The sequence below is a fragment of the Mauremys mutica genome, chromosome 9, assembly GCF_020497125.1.
Source record: "Mauremys mutica isolate MM-2020 ecotype Southern chromosome 9, ASM2049712v1, whole genome shotgun sequence".
Classification (NCBI taxonomy): Eukaryota; Metazoa; Chordata; order Testudines; family Geoemydidae; genus Mauremys; species Mauremys mutica.
In genome coordinates, this window is record NC_059080.1 from 42,530,644 (window position 1) to 42,544,007 (window position 13,364).

Consider the following 13,364-nt stretch of genomic DNA (forward strand, 5'->3'; position numbering starts at 1 on the left):
GAATCAGGCCCCAGGTCTCTACGTCGCCTGAGGGGTTCAAATCTGGGCCTGTACCAGAGACTGGGCTACCCCAACCGTGGCAGGCATGGGAGAAGGCTAGGGAAAGGATGAACCTTGGGGAATTAGCAGGGAGGCAGGAGAGGGCATGCCGTGCCTGGAAAAGTGGGAACTGGGGTGGGGCTGGCAGTCCAGCAGGGGGACACTAGTGGGCCCTAAACTAAAGGCAGGCCTAGGAAGTGATGACACAATGCTGCTATGTAGGGTGAATTTGGAGTCAGTCCTGTCAGCCAGCCTGGGTTCCACATGCCTCCGGGCCGGCCACACCAGCTTCCCCTTCCACAGAATTCAGTGCTTCATTGACACTTGCCCTTGGGCATGCTGTTGTGCCCCAGGCCGGGACATGGATGCCCAGGTGCATGCAGCAGTCCTGCACAAATGCTCCCCCCGAGCCCTGCACACACCAGCACTACACATATACTCGCGCCCACCAGTGCCACAAGCGTTTGCATGCAGAAGCCCTGCACAGGTACCTCAGCGCAGTCCACACACCAGCGCCCCTCCCTGCATGCATCAGACCCACTAACGCAACCACTGGCTTGACACACACATACCAACCCTGCTCGTTTTTGCATGCCACAGCCACGCACACGCACCCCCCTCCTGTGCACAAGCCCCCACACCCCAAAGGCGCAGCAGCCACTGCACAAGGAGAAGCTCTCAACCCCCTGCCCGGAGGTTACTTGTTTTTAATCGCAAGCTAAAAAGGAAGTGAGGTAACAAGGCTGAAAGTGAGAAAAACATACAAACCACAGACTGCCTAGAAAAGGGGCTGGGAGACTGGCTTACGGCTTGGCGGTTGGGGGCCCAGTATCCCTCAGGCCTGTCTGTCAGGCAGGAGTGTAGACACCAGAGAGGTGATTGCCAGGGTGCCCAGGGAGGTAGCCACCAGTGTGCCCCGTGAGAAGGGCTGCGTGTTCCTCCTCAGCCACTCGTACTCCTCCTCCAGCTGGCGTCTCTGCAACTCTGGCCCCACACGCTGGCGGATGGTCTCATAGTACGTGTTGAGATACTGGATCTGCAACCAGACAGGAGAAGATCATGAGCGGCAGGTGTGATGGGTAGCCCCAGCCTGCCCCGAGAGCCCCCACTCACCTGGTCCTCAGACAGGAAGCTGATGTCAATGAGGTTCCGGTCATAGGGCACCAGAGACACCACCTCGAAGGTCAGGTGGGCCTTCTCCCCTGCCCCATGCTGCAGCAGGAGAGAGACAGTGAGGGTACTGAGCCCACCACCCCCGCTAGGCTGCTGTTTACACCCTGGCAGCCCTCCTGAGCTCTGACCTCCTCCTCCTCATGGCGTGTCATGGCCCCAGAGCCACAGCCTCCCCTATCTGCCACCACATCCCTCACTTGCTGCCGCGTGTCATGCAGTGCCTACCTCTGTGCCACATGGTCAGTACACTGGCATGAGAGACACTCCCACCTCCCTTGTAATCTGTGGCCAAGGTAAAGGTGCAGGAAGCTAAAAACCTACACGTGGGTTTTCTAATTGCAGCACCTCCTCCACTGACTGGTCTCCAAGCCCTTCACTACCTGCATCCTCCTCTCTCCCCCCACCAAAGCATCTCCCCATTTTGCAGATGGGACAAGGTCACTGTAGACCCCCAGTCCCAGCCCCTGGGCCAGCTGCCTTGTAAATGGGCTGAGCCAGAGCAGCTCCCTGTGTGACACATTGTCCCACCCGTGTTTAGAGCTCACTGAGGTTTGTGATGCTGCTGGTGGGCCCTGTGGTATCACTCAGGCACTAGAGGCACAGGTTTACAGCTGCCCTGAAGAGGGTGCACCTGGCTTTGCTGTCTCTGGTCACTGGAGAGGGAGGCTGGCCCAAGGGTTTGGCATTAGCCAACATGGGAGACCTGGGGGTCAATCCCCTGCTTTGCCACAGATTCCCTGTGTGACCTTGGCCATGTCCCTTAGTTGCCACTGTTACAGGCTCTGATTTGGGTGGATCACAGCCTCTCCCCCTGCAACTAGCACCCAGGCCTCTCCCACATCTGAGCCAGTGTGGACTTCCCTCCCTTCCCTCTAGCAGTGGCAAGAAGACAGAGCATTTCCCTACTGTTGGTAACTGCGCCCCCCAACATACACACCCAGCCCAGGGCATGGCTTAGTGCAGAGGCCAGTCCCTAATGGGGATGCTCAGTGATGCTTATCTGGAGCCAGCAGGCAGCACGGCTGGACGCAGGGCATGCAGCGCCCAGCAGGACAGCCCTTTCCTGCAGGCAAAGCAGGGGAAACTGCTTCTTCCCCTCCTCCGGCCTGGCCTCAGGAAAGGGGCCAACTGGCCAAGCCTTGCTGACCACTCATGGACACCCAGACTCCCTGGAGCACATGCAGTTCTGCTCCAAGAAACTCTGTACTGGAGTTGCTCAGCACTCAGAGACTCCAGAGCAAATGGGCTCAGGGGACAAGGAAAAGGGGGTTTCCCTGGCGGCTGGTTCTGCAGACTCCCTGGGACTCACGAGTCCTGCTGGGCTCTCTCCAGCGCATGCATCATCACCAGTATCTGACCCAGCAGGGGCATCCCCCTACATACAGCTCCAGGGAACCATCATACAACTGGACTCTGCTATCAGCGCTGCGTGAACGGGACTAGACATCAGCTCCCTCTCTGCAGCCTGTGAGTCAGTGCAATGACAGCTGGGAGCAGCTCTGGGGTGCTGTGGCTATTTTGTCAGTCATGACTTTTGGCCCTTGCCTGAGCTATGGTCCCCTTCCCTTCCCGGGGTGTGCTTGTGAAAGGAGCCATCACACCTTTCCCACTGCAGGCTCCTTTGCTGATCCCAGTCTGGGCTCTGCTGCGACCTGGCCTGGAAACAGCTCTGCTCCCTGGCCTCTTCCTTTCCTAGCTCTGACTCCTTCCAGTGCCTCGCTCCCCTTGGCCCCAGCCCAGCCCCCAGCCCAGTGAGCTGTGCTGAGGAACTGCCTTCCCAGCAGTGCAGCATCACTGCCATGGTTCCAGTCCCACCTACACGGTGGCTCCCTTTTGGGATCCCACCATGTTCCTTTCTCCAGCTCCTGCTCCTTGCTCCCTGGTGTTTCCCCTCTGCTCACTTCCAAGCCGACTCACCCTTGCCTTTCCACACCTCACTGCCTGTCTGGGTCAAGCTTATGTGGCTGTTTCTCCACTTCCTGTGGCTGGATGGCTAAGACAGACGTGTTTGCGTTGAGCAAGAGGTGCCTGCCCTGTCACAGCTCACTGCCTCTCCCTTCCAACGTGGTTCCATTTGCCACACTCCCTACAGCCCTGTTTGGCCTGTTCTGCTCTCACACCTGGGGCTGCCAAGCCTCCATAACATCATCCAGGGGTGAGGGCTACTCTTCTTGTCTCCTGCTCTGCATACAATGTACTCTGAGCTGTGATCAGCTCCACCCCAGCCTGTGCCGCACCCTCCACGTCCATGCTGCAGCCTCTCCCGGGGATGCTGCCAAAGTGGCACCGAGTTCACTGATACTGGTGCAGCCTCATGTGTGGATCCCTTGTGGGGCTCACAAGACCCATGCTGACTCAGTGGCATTGGTTTAACACATGGCTTTAAAATCACCCTGTTGGCTAGCACTAGCAAATCCAGCTGGACACCTATCTGGTCTCCCTGGTGCCCTGCCTAGCACCCCCTTCCCTCCCCCAGCTGGTGGGTGCAGCGGGGCACAAGGTCTTTCATCTTGCACACATGCCACAGGGCCCCATCCCTCTTCACAGACCCCAGCACACACAGCTGGGCCCCTCTGCCTCACCCAGACCCCAGCACACACAGCTGGGCCCCTCTGCCCCACACAGACCCTGGCACACACAGCTGGGCCCCTCTGCCCCACACAGACCCCGGCACACACAACCATGCCATGCTGATCCTGCAGCCAGCTAGCTGAGCTCTTTGATGATTTGCCCAAGAACATGAATAAGTACACACTCAATCTCCTGTGTGTTCAGAGATTCATAGACTCCAAGGCCAGAAGGGACCATTGTGACCATCCAGTCTGATCCCCTGTATAGCACAGGCCAGAGAACTGCCCCAGAATAATTCCTAGAGCAGATCTCTTAAACATCCCTGGCCTCACACACCCTTCCCCAAGCCATTGTTAAGCAGCTGGTAGGGAACTGTCATCAGCTGTCTCCCAGCTAAGCCCTCAAATCTCTTTGCCCTCACCCGGGTTCCAGGTCTGGTCCAGCCCTCTAGAACTGAGGGAGAAAGTGCGGGGAAGGAGGGGAAGGGAAGGTGGCTGCCAACCGGTGATGTGTCAGCAAGGCCTGTCCCATCAGGGGCGAGGAAGATGAGTCACCTTGGTCTGAGCTTCCACCACCAGTGCCACGTCTTCAATGCGGATTCCAAACTCACCCTCCTGGTAATAACCGGGCTCTGGGGAGCAGACACAGGATGGCCAGTGAATCCAGAGCCCTGACAACCCTGTCATGCTGTACCTGGGGTCTCCCACACAGCCTTGGGATCACAGAGCTCCAGCTGCATGATCCCCACTTTCCCAAATACCTCCTGGCCACAAGCTAGACACCAGGGCCCTGTCCCACAGCACTACACCACACCCCCTAGCCCTGGAAAGAGCCTAGGACTGCCATGGGAATGCATGGGGTCTGGGAGATTTCATGAAGGGTGATGCTGCCTTAGAGTAGAAGGCACAAGAGCCCACGTCTCGGGGCACAGGGGTATTGGAAGTGCCTGGGGCGTGGATTGTGAGGGACACGCGTACCTATGGACGTGAACATCCCTTTGACCAAGGGCACGTTGTTGGACTGGAATCCCACTGGCCCTGCAGGGAGAAGATGCCAAGTTTATTTCTCCTTCTGGATGCTGGAGCAGGATGAGCCCTGAGAATGGAGACATCCACTCCCTCCTCCACAAGCAGGCTCTATTGGAGAGGTGGCTGCACCTTCCACATGCATAGGGCCTGGGACCTGAGCTTATCGTGCATATATCCAGAGCCCAGCATGCTTAGCAACCCTCACTCCCTGGGACCCACAGACGATTCCCTCCACTGGGCCTCTCAAGCCAGCCAGGCATCCAGCAGGCTGACCTGCCACACTGCCCAGCCATCGGTATCCTCCAGGCCCTGTGATGACAGGTGCTGTGCTCCCTGGGGCCATGACAAAATCACTGGGCAGGTGTGGGGCATCCAGTTGCCAGAAGGGGATTGAGAATTCTTTGTGGGCAGCCACCACTGATGTAGGGCGCCTGTATCCCAGACACTGGCCGAGCAATGGCTGCAGGGAGACAGGGAGAGGCAGAGCTGTTGGCGCAGCTCCCTTGTGCCTGTCCAGTCCAAACACCCAGGGGTAGGGGTGAGAGCCAAGGGGGCACAGGCCCTTGTGCTGTTTCCCTTGGGGACAGACAACCAGCAGAGCACCTACACTCATGGACAGACAGAAAATTGCCGATGCCATGGCCAGTTCCATGGCCGTAGTTGAGTCCAACCTCCCACAAGGCTCGGCGTGCGAAAGCCTCAACCACTCTCCCTGAAACACAAAAAGCCAAGAAGTCCTGAGAGGAGAAGCCATGCCCATCCCCAGCGTGCCTGCCTGCATAGCAGAAAGCTAAACTGTATTATACTATTCAGCCACTGGATGTCACTGGGTGTGTACTACCTTGTTTGAGCTAACCTTAGCCATACCTGGCAGAGCATTAAAGTATCTTACAGTGACCAGGGCTGGTGTGTCTCTCTCTGGGAAGGAAGCTCTGTGGCCAGCCAATAGCTGGTAAAGAAGCCTGACCTGCTAGTAGCAGCCCTGCTGCTCTGTACAGGAAGTACATGACATGATGTCAGAAGTAAACTAATGCCAGAGGAGAACAAACAGAAGGAACAAAGCAGCAAAGATTGCAAACAGAGGGGGAAACGGAGAAAAGGTTGCAGGATCTCATCCACATGCCACTCTTCAATGCCCCCGAGAACTTCAGCTTCGACAAATGGACAGACTGGAAGCAGTATTTTGGAAGATTTCCAATTGCTACAAATTTATTTATTAATTAATCTTTAATTTACACTGTGGGGAAGCAGGCAGAGCATATCTTTAAATCCTTTAACTTTACTGAAGCCAGTCACAAAGATGACGAGGAAAGGGCTCTGGCTATATTTGATGTATACTTTCTACCTCAGCAAAATGTGGCTCATGAAAAAGCACATTTTCACCAGAGAATTCAAGGACTGGGGGAAATGGTGGATGTTTTATAAGAGCTCTCCCTGCATAGGCTGAAAACTGTGATTTTGGAACTGCAAAACATGAAAATAGAGAAAAGCTGGTTACGGGGGTAATAGATCAAAATCTTTCACAGCAGCTACAAGTGAAGACGACTAGCTGTAGCTATGGATAACAAAGAGGGGGAGAGATAGCTCAGTGGTTTGAGCATTGGCCTGCTAAATCCAGGGTTGTGAGTTCAATCCTTAAGGGGGCCACTTAGGGATCTGGGGCAAAAATTGGTCCTGCTAGTGAAGGCAGGGGGCTGGACTCAATGACCTTTCAAGGTCCCTTCCAGTTCTAGGAGATTGGTATATCTCCAATTATTACCTTTATTACTCTGGACTAGTCAAACAGCAGAACAAAAGGCTGGAGCATCTTCAGAAACCTGAAACTAGTTTAGACACTGTAAACAGACACCTGCGAGCACTAAAAGCCATTACCATAAAACTCCAGAGGGATAAATTCCAGCCTGCATGCATGAGGTGTGGAAAAAGTCCTATCCCAAGAGATGATGCATGTCCAGCCAGAGGCAAAAGATTCAATACACGCACAAAATATGAACAGCACCAAAGCAGTGAAATTGAATATTCATGGCAAGACTATTGACTTTAAAATTGACTCAGGAGCTGAAGTCAGTCATCTCAGAAGGGACTTACAAAACCTGACTAGCCCTGGAGGGATTCGGAACTGCATGGGCCAGTCCCCCACAGAAACAACTTTCAAAGACAAAAGCTTTGCATTCAGAGTGCACATATGAGCAAAGGACCACAGACCAGCAGTCTTCTCAGCCGCAGCATGGCTGCCAGGATGGGCCTAGTGAGGAAGGTGAAAGAACTCGATGGACTATTGGGTGATATTGGACTTCTGAAACCTTAAGAGACCATGCTGAACCATACAGTGTACGTACGGATCGCAGGATTCCCATCCCATTACTTCATAGAGTGGAAATCGAGTTAAAGAGAATAGAGTGGATTGGCATAAGCAAGAAAATCTCTGAACCAACGGCATGGTATGCTGCAGTGGTGCTGGTTACAAAGAAAAATTAAAAACAAAGAAACAAACAAACAAAAACCGGTGTGAATCTTAAGAGACTCAATGAAGCAGTTAGCTGTAAGAGAAACATACATCCTCCCAACTAGGGTTACCATATTTCAGGTTTCCAAAAAGAGGACACTGCCAGAGGGGAGGTTTTGGAGGGGAAGGGGGAGCTGGAGGTGTGGTACAGTTGGGGGTGCTGAAGGGGGTACCTGCGGCAGGGGTACTCACTGGAGGTGAGGGGCAGTGTTACTCCCTGTCACAGTGGCAGGGCAGCTGGCACAAGCCCAGGACGCAGCAATGGACATCAGTCAGCACCTTCCTGCGGGACCCCCTCCCCAGGGCTAGGAGCCTACCTGAGTGGGCAGGATCCAGCAGCTGTGGCTTGCAGGGGAATGGACCAATCAACTGCAGATGCATAGGAGGGACCAATCGGAAAGCAGACCAATCAAGGCTCTTTCTGAGCTGCAGCTTGTCTGCTATGCAAACCCCTCAGACATTGCCTGTTATTTTTAAAATCCCCCACGGACAGAGAAAGGAGAATCAATAAAGAGGCTGTATCCAGGGAAACCCGGACGTCTGGTAACCCAACTTCTAGCACTGGGTAACTTCGCCCTCAAAGTGAAAGGAGCTACAGTATTATTTCAATCTGAATGCCTCGAGCAGATTCTGGCCGGTTCCTTTAGCCAAAGGAAGTGCTAAACTGACTCCATTGATCACATCCTTTGGGGGACTTTGCTTTTGAATGTTACCTTGTGGGATTCCCAGTGCACCTGAAAGTTTCCGAAGAAAGATGGCAGAATTGCTAACAAACACAAATGGAGTTGTAGGTTTCATGGATGAAATTATGGGTCTTTGATAGGAGAACACAACAAATCCCACAACCAAGGTCTAAGCCTAATCAGTCAGTCTGGACTGAAGCTAAACAAGGAAAAGTGCATTTTCACCTACCCCAAATCAAGATTTTGGGACAGACAATAAACAAAGATGGAATCAGTCCTAGCCCTCAGAAAGTAGAACCAATTTGAGAATAGAATGCACCAACGAATGTACCAGCACTGAGACGAGTACTGGGGATGGTACATTGCCCTGGTCAATACCTACAAGACCCTTCTGCAGAAACAAAACCCCCGATTGAACTGTTAAAGTCCAACACATCTTGGCTGTGGGGGCCAAACCAAGAAATTGCCTTTAAAAAGGTAAAAGAAATGATCTCAACAGCTCCAGTTCTACGATGTGAACAAGCCCACAATGGTTGGTGCGAATGCAAACAAGCTACAGCCTAGGTGGTGTACTATTGCCACAACATGGCTCTGAGCAGAAGCCAGTTGCATTTTGCTCTCTCACACTCACATAGGGTGACCAGACAGCAAGTGTGAAAAATCGTGACGGGGCTGGGGGGTAATAGGAGCCTATGTAAGAAAAAGACCCAAAAATTGGGACTGTCCCTATAAAATCAGGACATCTGGTTACCCTACACTCACAGAAGCAGAAAAATGGCAGGCCCAGATTAAAAAGAAGGGCCTGGCAAGAACATGGGCATGTGAGAACTTTCTCCGATCTCTGTGTGGACTGGATTCATTTACACAGGTAACAGACCAAAACCCCCTAGGAACCCTCATCCATGGAAAAGACCTGGATCAAGCACCACTGAGATGCCAGGGCTTTTGGGTAGGTTGATCCATCTGAAAAGCCAACTCTGCCCCAAAGCATTGAATCTCAGGTTCTTCCCGGCCTTGTTCTCAGCATGGGGCGCAGCCAGCAATCCCAGGGCAGGGCTGTGCCCAGCTTGGCACCTACCTGATGTTTCGGAGGGGAAGACAAGCCTGGCCAGGTCGATGTTTCCCATCAGCACTCGCGTGTATGCTTCCTGCATGGGACAGAACGAGTCAGGGGCCACCTGCAGCACTTGTCGTGGCTGCAGTGATGGCAGTGCAGGGAGGCAAGGTGTCCATGCAGACCCACAACCCCGCTTCTGCACGGCATCAGAATTGCTCTGCTAGGGGTCCTGGGCCCTATGACTGATAGCAGCTAATGGAGACTCTCCTCTAGCTAGGTGGTGGGGCCTGCGTTTCTGCAGCTGGGGAAGGTGGGCATGTCCCAGCTGGCGCCATGAAGTCTCAAGGCCCATGGAGTGTGGTGTTACCGCAGCTGTGAAGCTCAAGCTGGCTGTGGATTTGAACAGAGTGCTGTCCTGTCCAGCTGCCTCTGGGCCTTCCAGGGGCTGGTGTCTGGGAGCCAAGAGATGGAAAGAGGAGAGGGTCCTCATTACTGACACAGGCAGGGAGTGGGGAGCCCTTGCCATCTCCCCCACCAGAGATGCTCATCAGTCCAGGACTGTGGCACACAGTGCCTGGGACCCAGCCACAGGCCAAGGTCAAGGGGTCCACATATGGGCATGCTCAGTACCTTCTGGAAAGGGCTGGGCTCTCCCCAGTGGACAGTCCGGGTTATGTCCGTGGTTCCGTCCCTGCAGCAGAAGGAAAAGTCAGCAGCATCCCCAGAAGCTGGGCCCTGACCTTGTGAGCCTGGGACTCCCTGCCTGCAGAGCGCTGAGCTGGTCCCTCTGCCGGAGTGCAGAGCAGCTCCTGCCCTTCCTCCTGCCCGCTGTGGGACCAGAGGGGTACAGGGCTGGGCACGCCCTGGGGGAAGGCGGCTCAGTGTAACCACCATGGTTTGCCTGTTTCTGGACATGGTTAGTGCTGTTCTTGTTGGGACAGAACTGGGGCAGCACGAATATGAGGCCAGGCCATACGCACAGATATTGCCCTCCGGAGTCCGACAGGTACATTTCATCCACAGACAACTTCCGGCTGCTGACGTTGGATGGACTGAAAGGGAAAACCCCCACAGTAACCAAGAGATTCTGCTAGCAACCCCAAGGGACACCCCGACAGCTGCCTCATGTGCATGTTCATGTACACTCACATACGTGCTCACACGCTAGAGTGGGCCAGTCCAAGGGCCTGGAGAGACTGATCGAAATGGGAAAGCTCTGCAGGCTGCAGGTCCCCTTCCCCTAAGAATGCCCATCTGTCCCGGTGTGCGCCCAGCCCTCCTCACCACAGCATCGGAGCACCCCACCGTGCAGCAGCAGGGCCCCCACATGCCATGTGTGCAGTGGGGAGCTGAGGGGAGCATGACATTCAGCTCTGAGAGGGCTGCAGCTGGCTTCCCTCTCTAGGGCAGGGAGCCCCACTACCTGGGCCCAGCTCCTGGGACAGTTCTGTCTCCTGCCCTGCTGGCTGAAAGATTCCTGGTCCCGTGGGCAGTGAGTTGGAGGGAGGTCCCGGTTGTGGAGGGCGCCAGGGCCCATCCCAGTGGCACTGATCCCGTCCATGGAGAGGCTGCTCTGTTGGTACCTGTAGTGGGCCAGCGCTGCGTTGAGCCCGCTGGCAGAGATGGTCTCGAAGCTGGCACCCCTGCAGTGCTCCTTCTCTCTGGAAAGGAGAAAGGAGCCCGGGAATGCGGGAGGGATGAGACAGTGCAGCCAGGCCTCTGGGGGAGAGGAGGGGGCAGTGTGGCTCCCTCCAGGGACTGGGAGGGCAGGGGGCATGGCTGGGCCCTACAGACCCAGGGTGGGGGGCAGAGCAAGCCCTGGGGAGGGTGCAGCTGGAGTGTGAGGAAAGGTAATCTAGCTGGGCCGTGGCACTTGGTTCTCTGGGCTCTCCCCCTCCCCCCCCAGCCATACATTGCTTCTTCCTCTTGGTTTCTGGCCTGGGGGTGGTCTGGGGAAGGGAGGGCATGGCAGGCTAGGGCTCACCCTGGCCATATCCCCCCAATACATCTCTCCTGGGACCTGCTCTCCCCTCAGGTGGTGTGCAGCTGCCAGGGAATGGAAGGGTGATCAGCCTATTTCTTCCAGCGCTCTACTTCAACATCCCCTCACCACGAAGGGGCGCTGTTGGCCTATAGAAACCTGGCTAGTGGAATGCCAGCCATGGGCACCCTAATGCCTGCCCTGCCTGCCCTCCATGCAGCATTGCCCCACAGGGCACAGGGGTTTGCAGGAGTCCCTGTGTGGCTGTGGCCATGCCCTGCTCACCGTGGTGGGGCACCAACACAGAGCAACTCACTCTCTGGTCACTAAGGACTCGTGCGGTGCGTGGACCCCAGAGCCAGATCCTGCCCCATGGGCTCATCTCCCACAAGGTCTGTGGCCCAGTCAATGTCCCATAGGGGCTGGAGTGGGAATTGCCAGGCTGGAGCCCGGACAAAGGTCACGCTCGTACTGACCTTCGTAGCTTGTCCACATAGCGAGCACCGGAGAATTCATCCACCGACCCCTTGGGAACGTTCTTCTCCAGCCAGAGCAGGTACTGGATCATGGCCACGGCATCCCGCACCTGGGGGCGACCCACCGGGAGCCTGATTCTCCCAAGTGAGAGAAGCACCAGGCCCTTCCCCATGCCAGCCAATCCCCACCCCTGGGCCAGTCCCTCTGCAGAGGGAGAGCCAGCTCCTGCCAGCACTTACGTGGGCCGCTTTCAGCAGTGCCTGCTCCTTGGCGTTCTTCACTGCCTTGGTCGTCATCACGGGGGAGTAGCTGCTTTCCACCAGCTTGTCCTGCAATGGGCAGGATGGGCCAGGTGTCAGCTGGCCAGAGGAGTGAGGTTTGCCAGCCACGCTGCCCCTGAGTTCCCTGTGCATGCAGGGAGCAGGGGGACGGCTATTCCCCTGAGCTGCTGGCACACAGCAGCCAAGCTGGGGCCCATGGCGGCTCCAGGACCTGCACGTACCACCTGGCAGAAGAACTGGCTGGTTTCTGGTGGGGCAGTGGGTGGCGAGTCACACACCGGGGTCCTCTCAACCCCTCCCCTTACACACCTGGGGTCTCTCAACCCCCCTTCCCTTGCACACCTGGGGCCAAGTCTCAACCCCCTCCCCACACACACCTAGGGCATCTCAACCCCCGTTCCCTCGCACACATGGAGCCTCTCACCCCCTCCCCTCACACACCTGGGGCCTCTGACCCACACACACACACACACACAGGGCCTCTCAATCCCTTTCCCCTTACTTACCCACGGCTTCTCAACCCCCTCCCCTCACACACCCGGGGCCTCTCACCCCCACACACACACCCAGGGCCTCTCAACCCCCTTCCCCTTGCACACATGGGGCCTCTCACCCCCTTCCCTTTGCATGCCTGGGGCCTCTCACCCTCTCAACCCCCTCCCCTCACACACGAGGCCTCTCACCCCCACTTCCCTCACATACCCGGGGCCTAACCTCCCTCCCCTTGCACACGCAGGAACATCACTGCTGTCCCCTCCTTGCATGCCAGCTCCTTACATGGGTAATGATACCCCTGGTGCCTCTCACACAGGCAGATTAGCCAAAGCCACTCCCAGCCCTGGGCTGGCTCGGCCTGTCCTGCAGACGCAGAAGAGAGGAGGTGGCAAAGGTCTAGCCCCTTGGTACTGGGAGAGCTAGGGCCAGCGCTCACCTGGGGGATCACTCCATAGAGCCCATAGGTCGTGTATTCCGTCCCGATCCAGACCTGGACATCTCCCTGGGCATAGGCCTGCACGCTGGCTCGCACCTGGTCATACTCCTCCACCTGCACGCACAGGGGCCCCGGGCACTGTGCGCTCAGGGACTGCAGTGCCTCCGCGCTCAGGCGGTTTCTGTCCACAAACAGACTGGGGGGAAGGAGCACCAGGCTGGGCTCAGCTGTGGCCCCCACCACTGACCAGCAGAAGCAGGGCCAGGACCCTAGCCCAGGGCTGGGATGGGAGTGGGACAGGAGCCTGAACGCTGGCAAGAGAGCCCAAAGGGGATTGGGGAGCTGGCCCAGTCCCCAGGAGATGCACTAGGGCTCAGAGGGGGTGGGGAGCCGGTCCTTTGGGGACATGAGGGAGCTCAGAGGATGTGAGGGAGCTGGTGCCCAGGAGACATGCTTGGGATCAAAGGGGCTGGGGAGGTGATCTGGTCCCCAGGAATGTACTGGGGATCAGAGGAATTGGAGATGTGGGGCCAGTCCTTGGAGGATTCATGGGCTCAGAGGGGATGGGCCAGCTGGTACAGTCCCTGGGGGATGTGCTGGGGCTCAGAGGAGCTTGTGGGGCCAGTCTGATCCCTAG

At 56.4% G+C, this 13,364-nt stretch overlaps 1 protein-coding gene across 4 annotated transcripts in view; it reads right to left on the reverse strand.

Moving 5' to 3' along the window:
• Nucleotides 1-715: 715 nt before the first annotated feature.
• The window catches only part of XPNPEP2 (X-prolyl aminopeptidase 2), a 33,122-nt gene continuing 20,473 nt past the window's right edge, over nucleotides 716-13,364 (reverse strand). For 3 of the 4 annotated variants that reach the window (XM_045030810.1, XM_045030813.1, XM_045030811.1), the window contains 12 exons: nucleotides 12,728-12,923; nucleotides 11,755-11,844; nucleotides 11,515-11,624; nucleotides 10,641-10,718; nucleotides 10,038-10,109; nucleotides 9,688-9,748; nucleotides 9,079-9,148; nucleotides 5,419-5,523; nucleotides 4,761-4,820; nucleotides 4,338-4,414; nucleotides 1,153-1,251; nucleotides 716-1,075 (listed from right to left, as the gene is read on the reverse strand). In XM_045030810.1, coding sequence (XP_044886745.1) covers nucleotides 875-1,075; nucleotides 1,153-1,251; nucleotides 4,338-4,414; nucleotides 4,761-4,820; nucleotides 5,419-5,523; nucleotides 9,079-9,148; nucleotides 9,688-9,748; nucleotides 10,038-10,109; nucleotides 10,641-10,718; nucleotides 11,515-11,624; nucleotides 11,755-11,844; nucleotides 12,728-12,923 — 1,219 coding nt within the window. In that variant the 3' untranslated portion in view covers nucleotides 716-874. The remainder of the gene's footprint in view (nucleotides 1,076-1,152; nucleotides 1,252-4,337; nucleotides 4,415-4,760; nucleotides 4,821-5,418; nucleotides 5,524-9,078; nucleotides 9,149-9,687; nucleotides 9,749-10,037; nucleotides 10,110-10,640; nucleotides 10,719-11,514; nucleotides 11,625-11,754; nucleotides 11,845-12,727; nucleotides 12,924-13,364) is intronic. The other variant, XM_045030812.1, reaches the window with a different exon arrangement.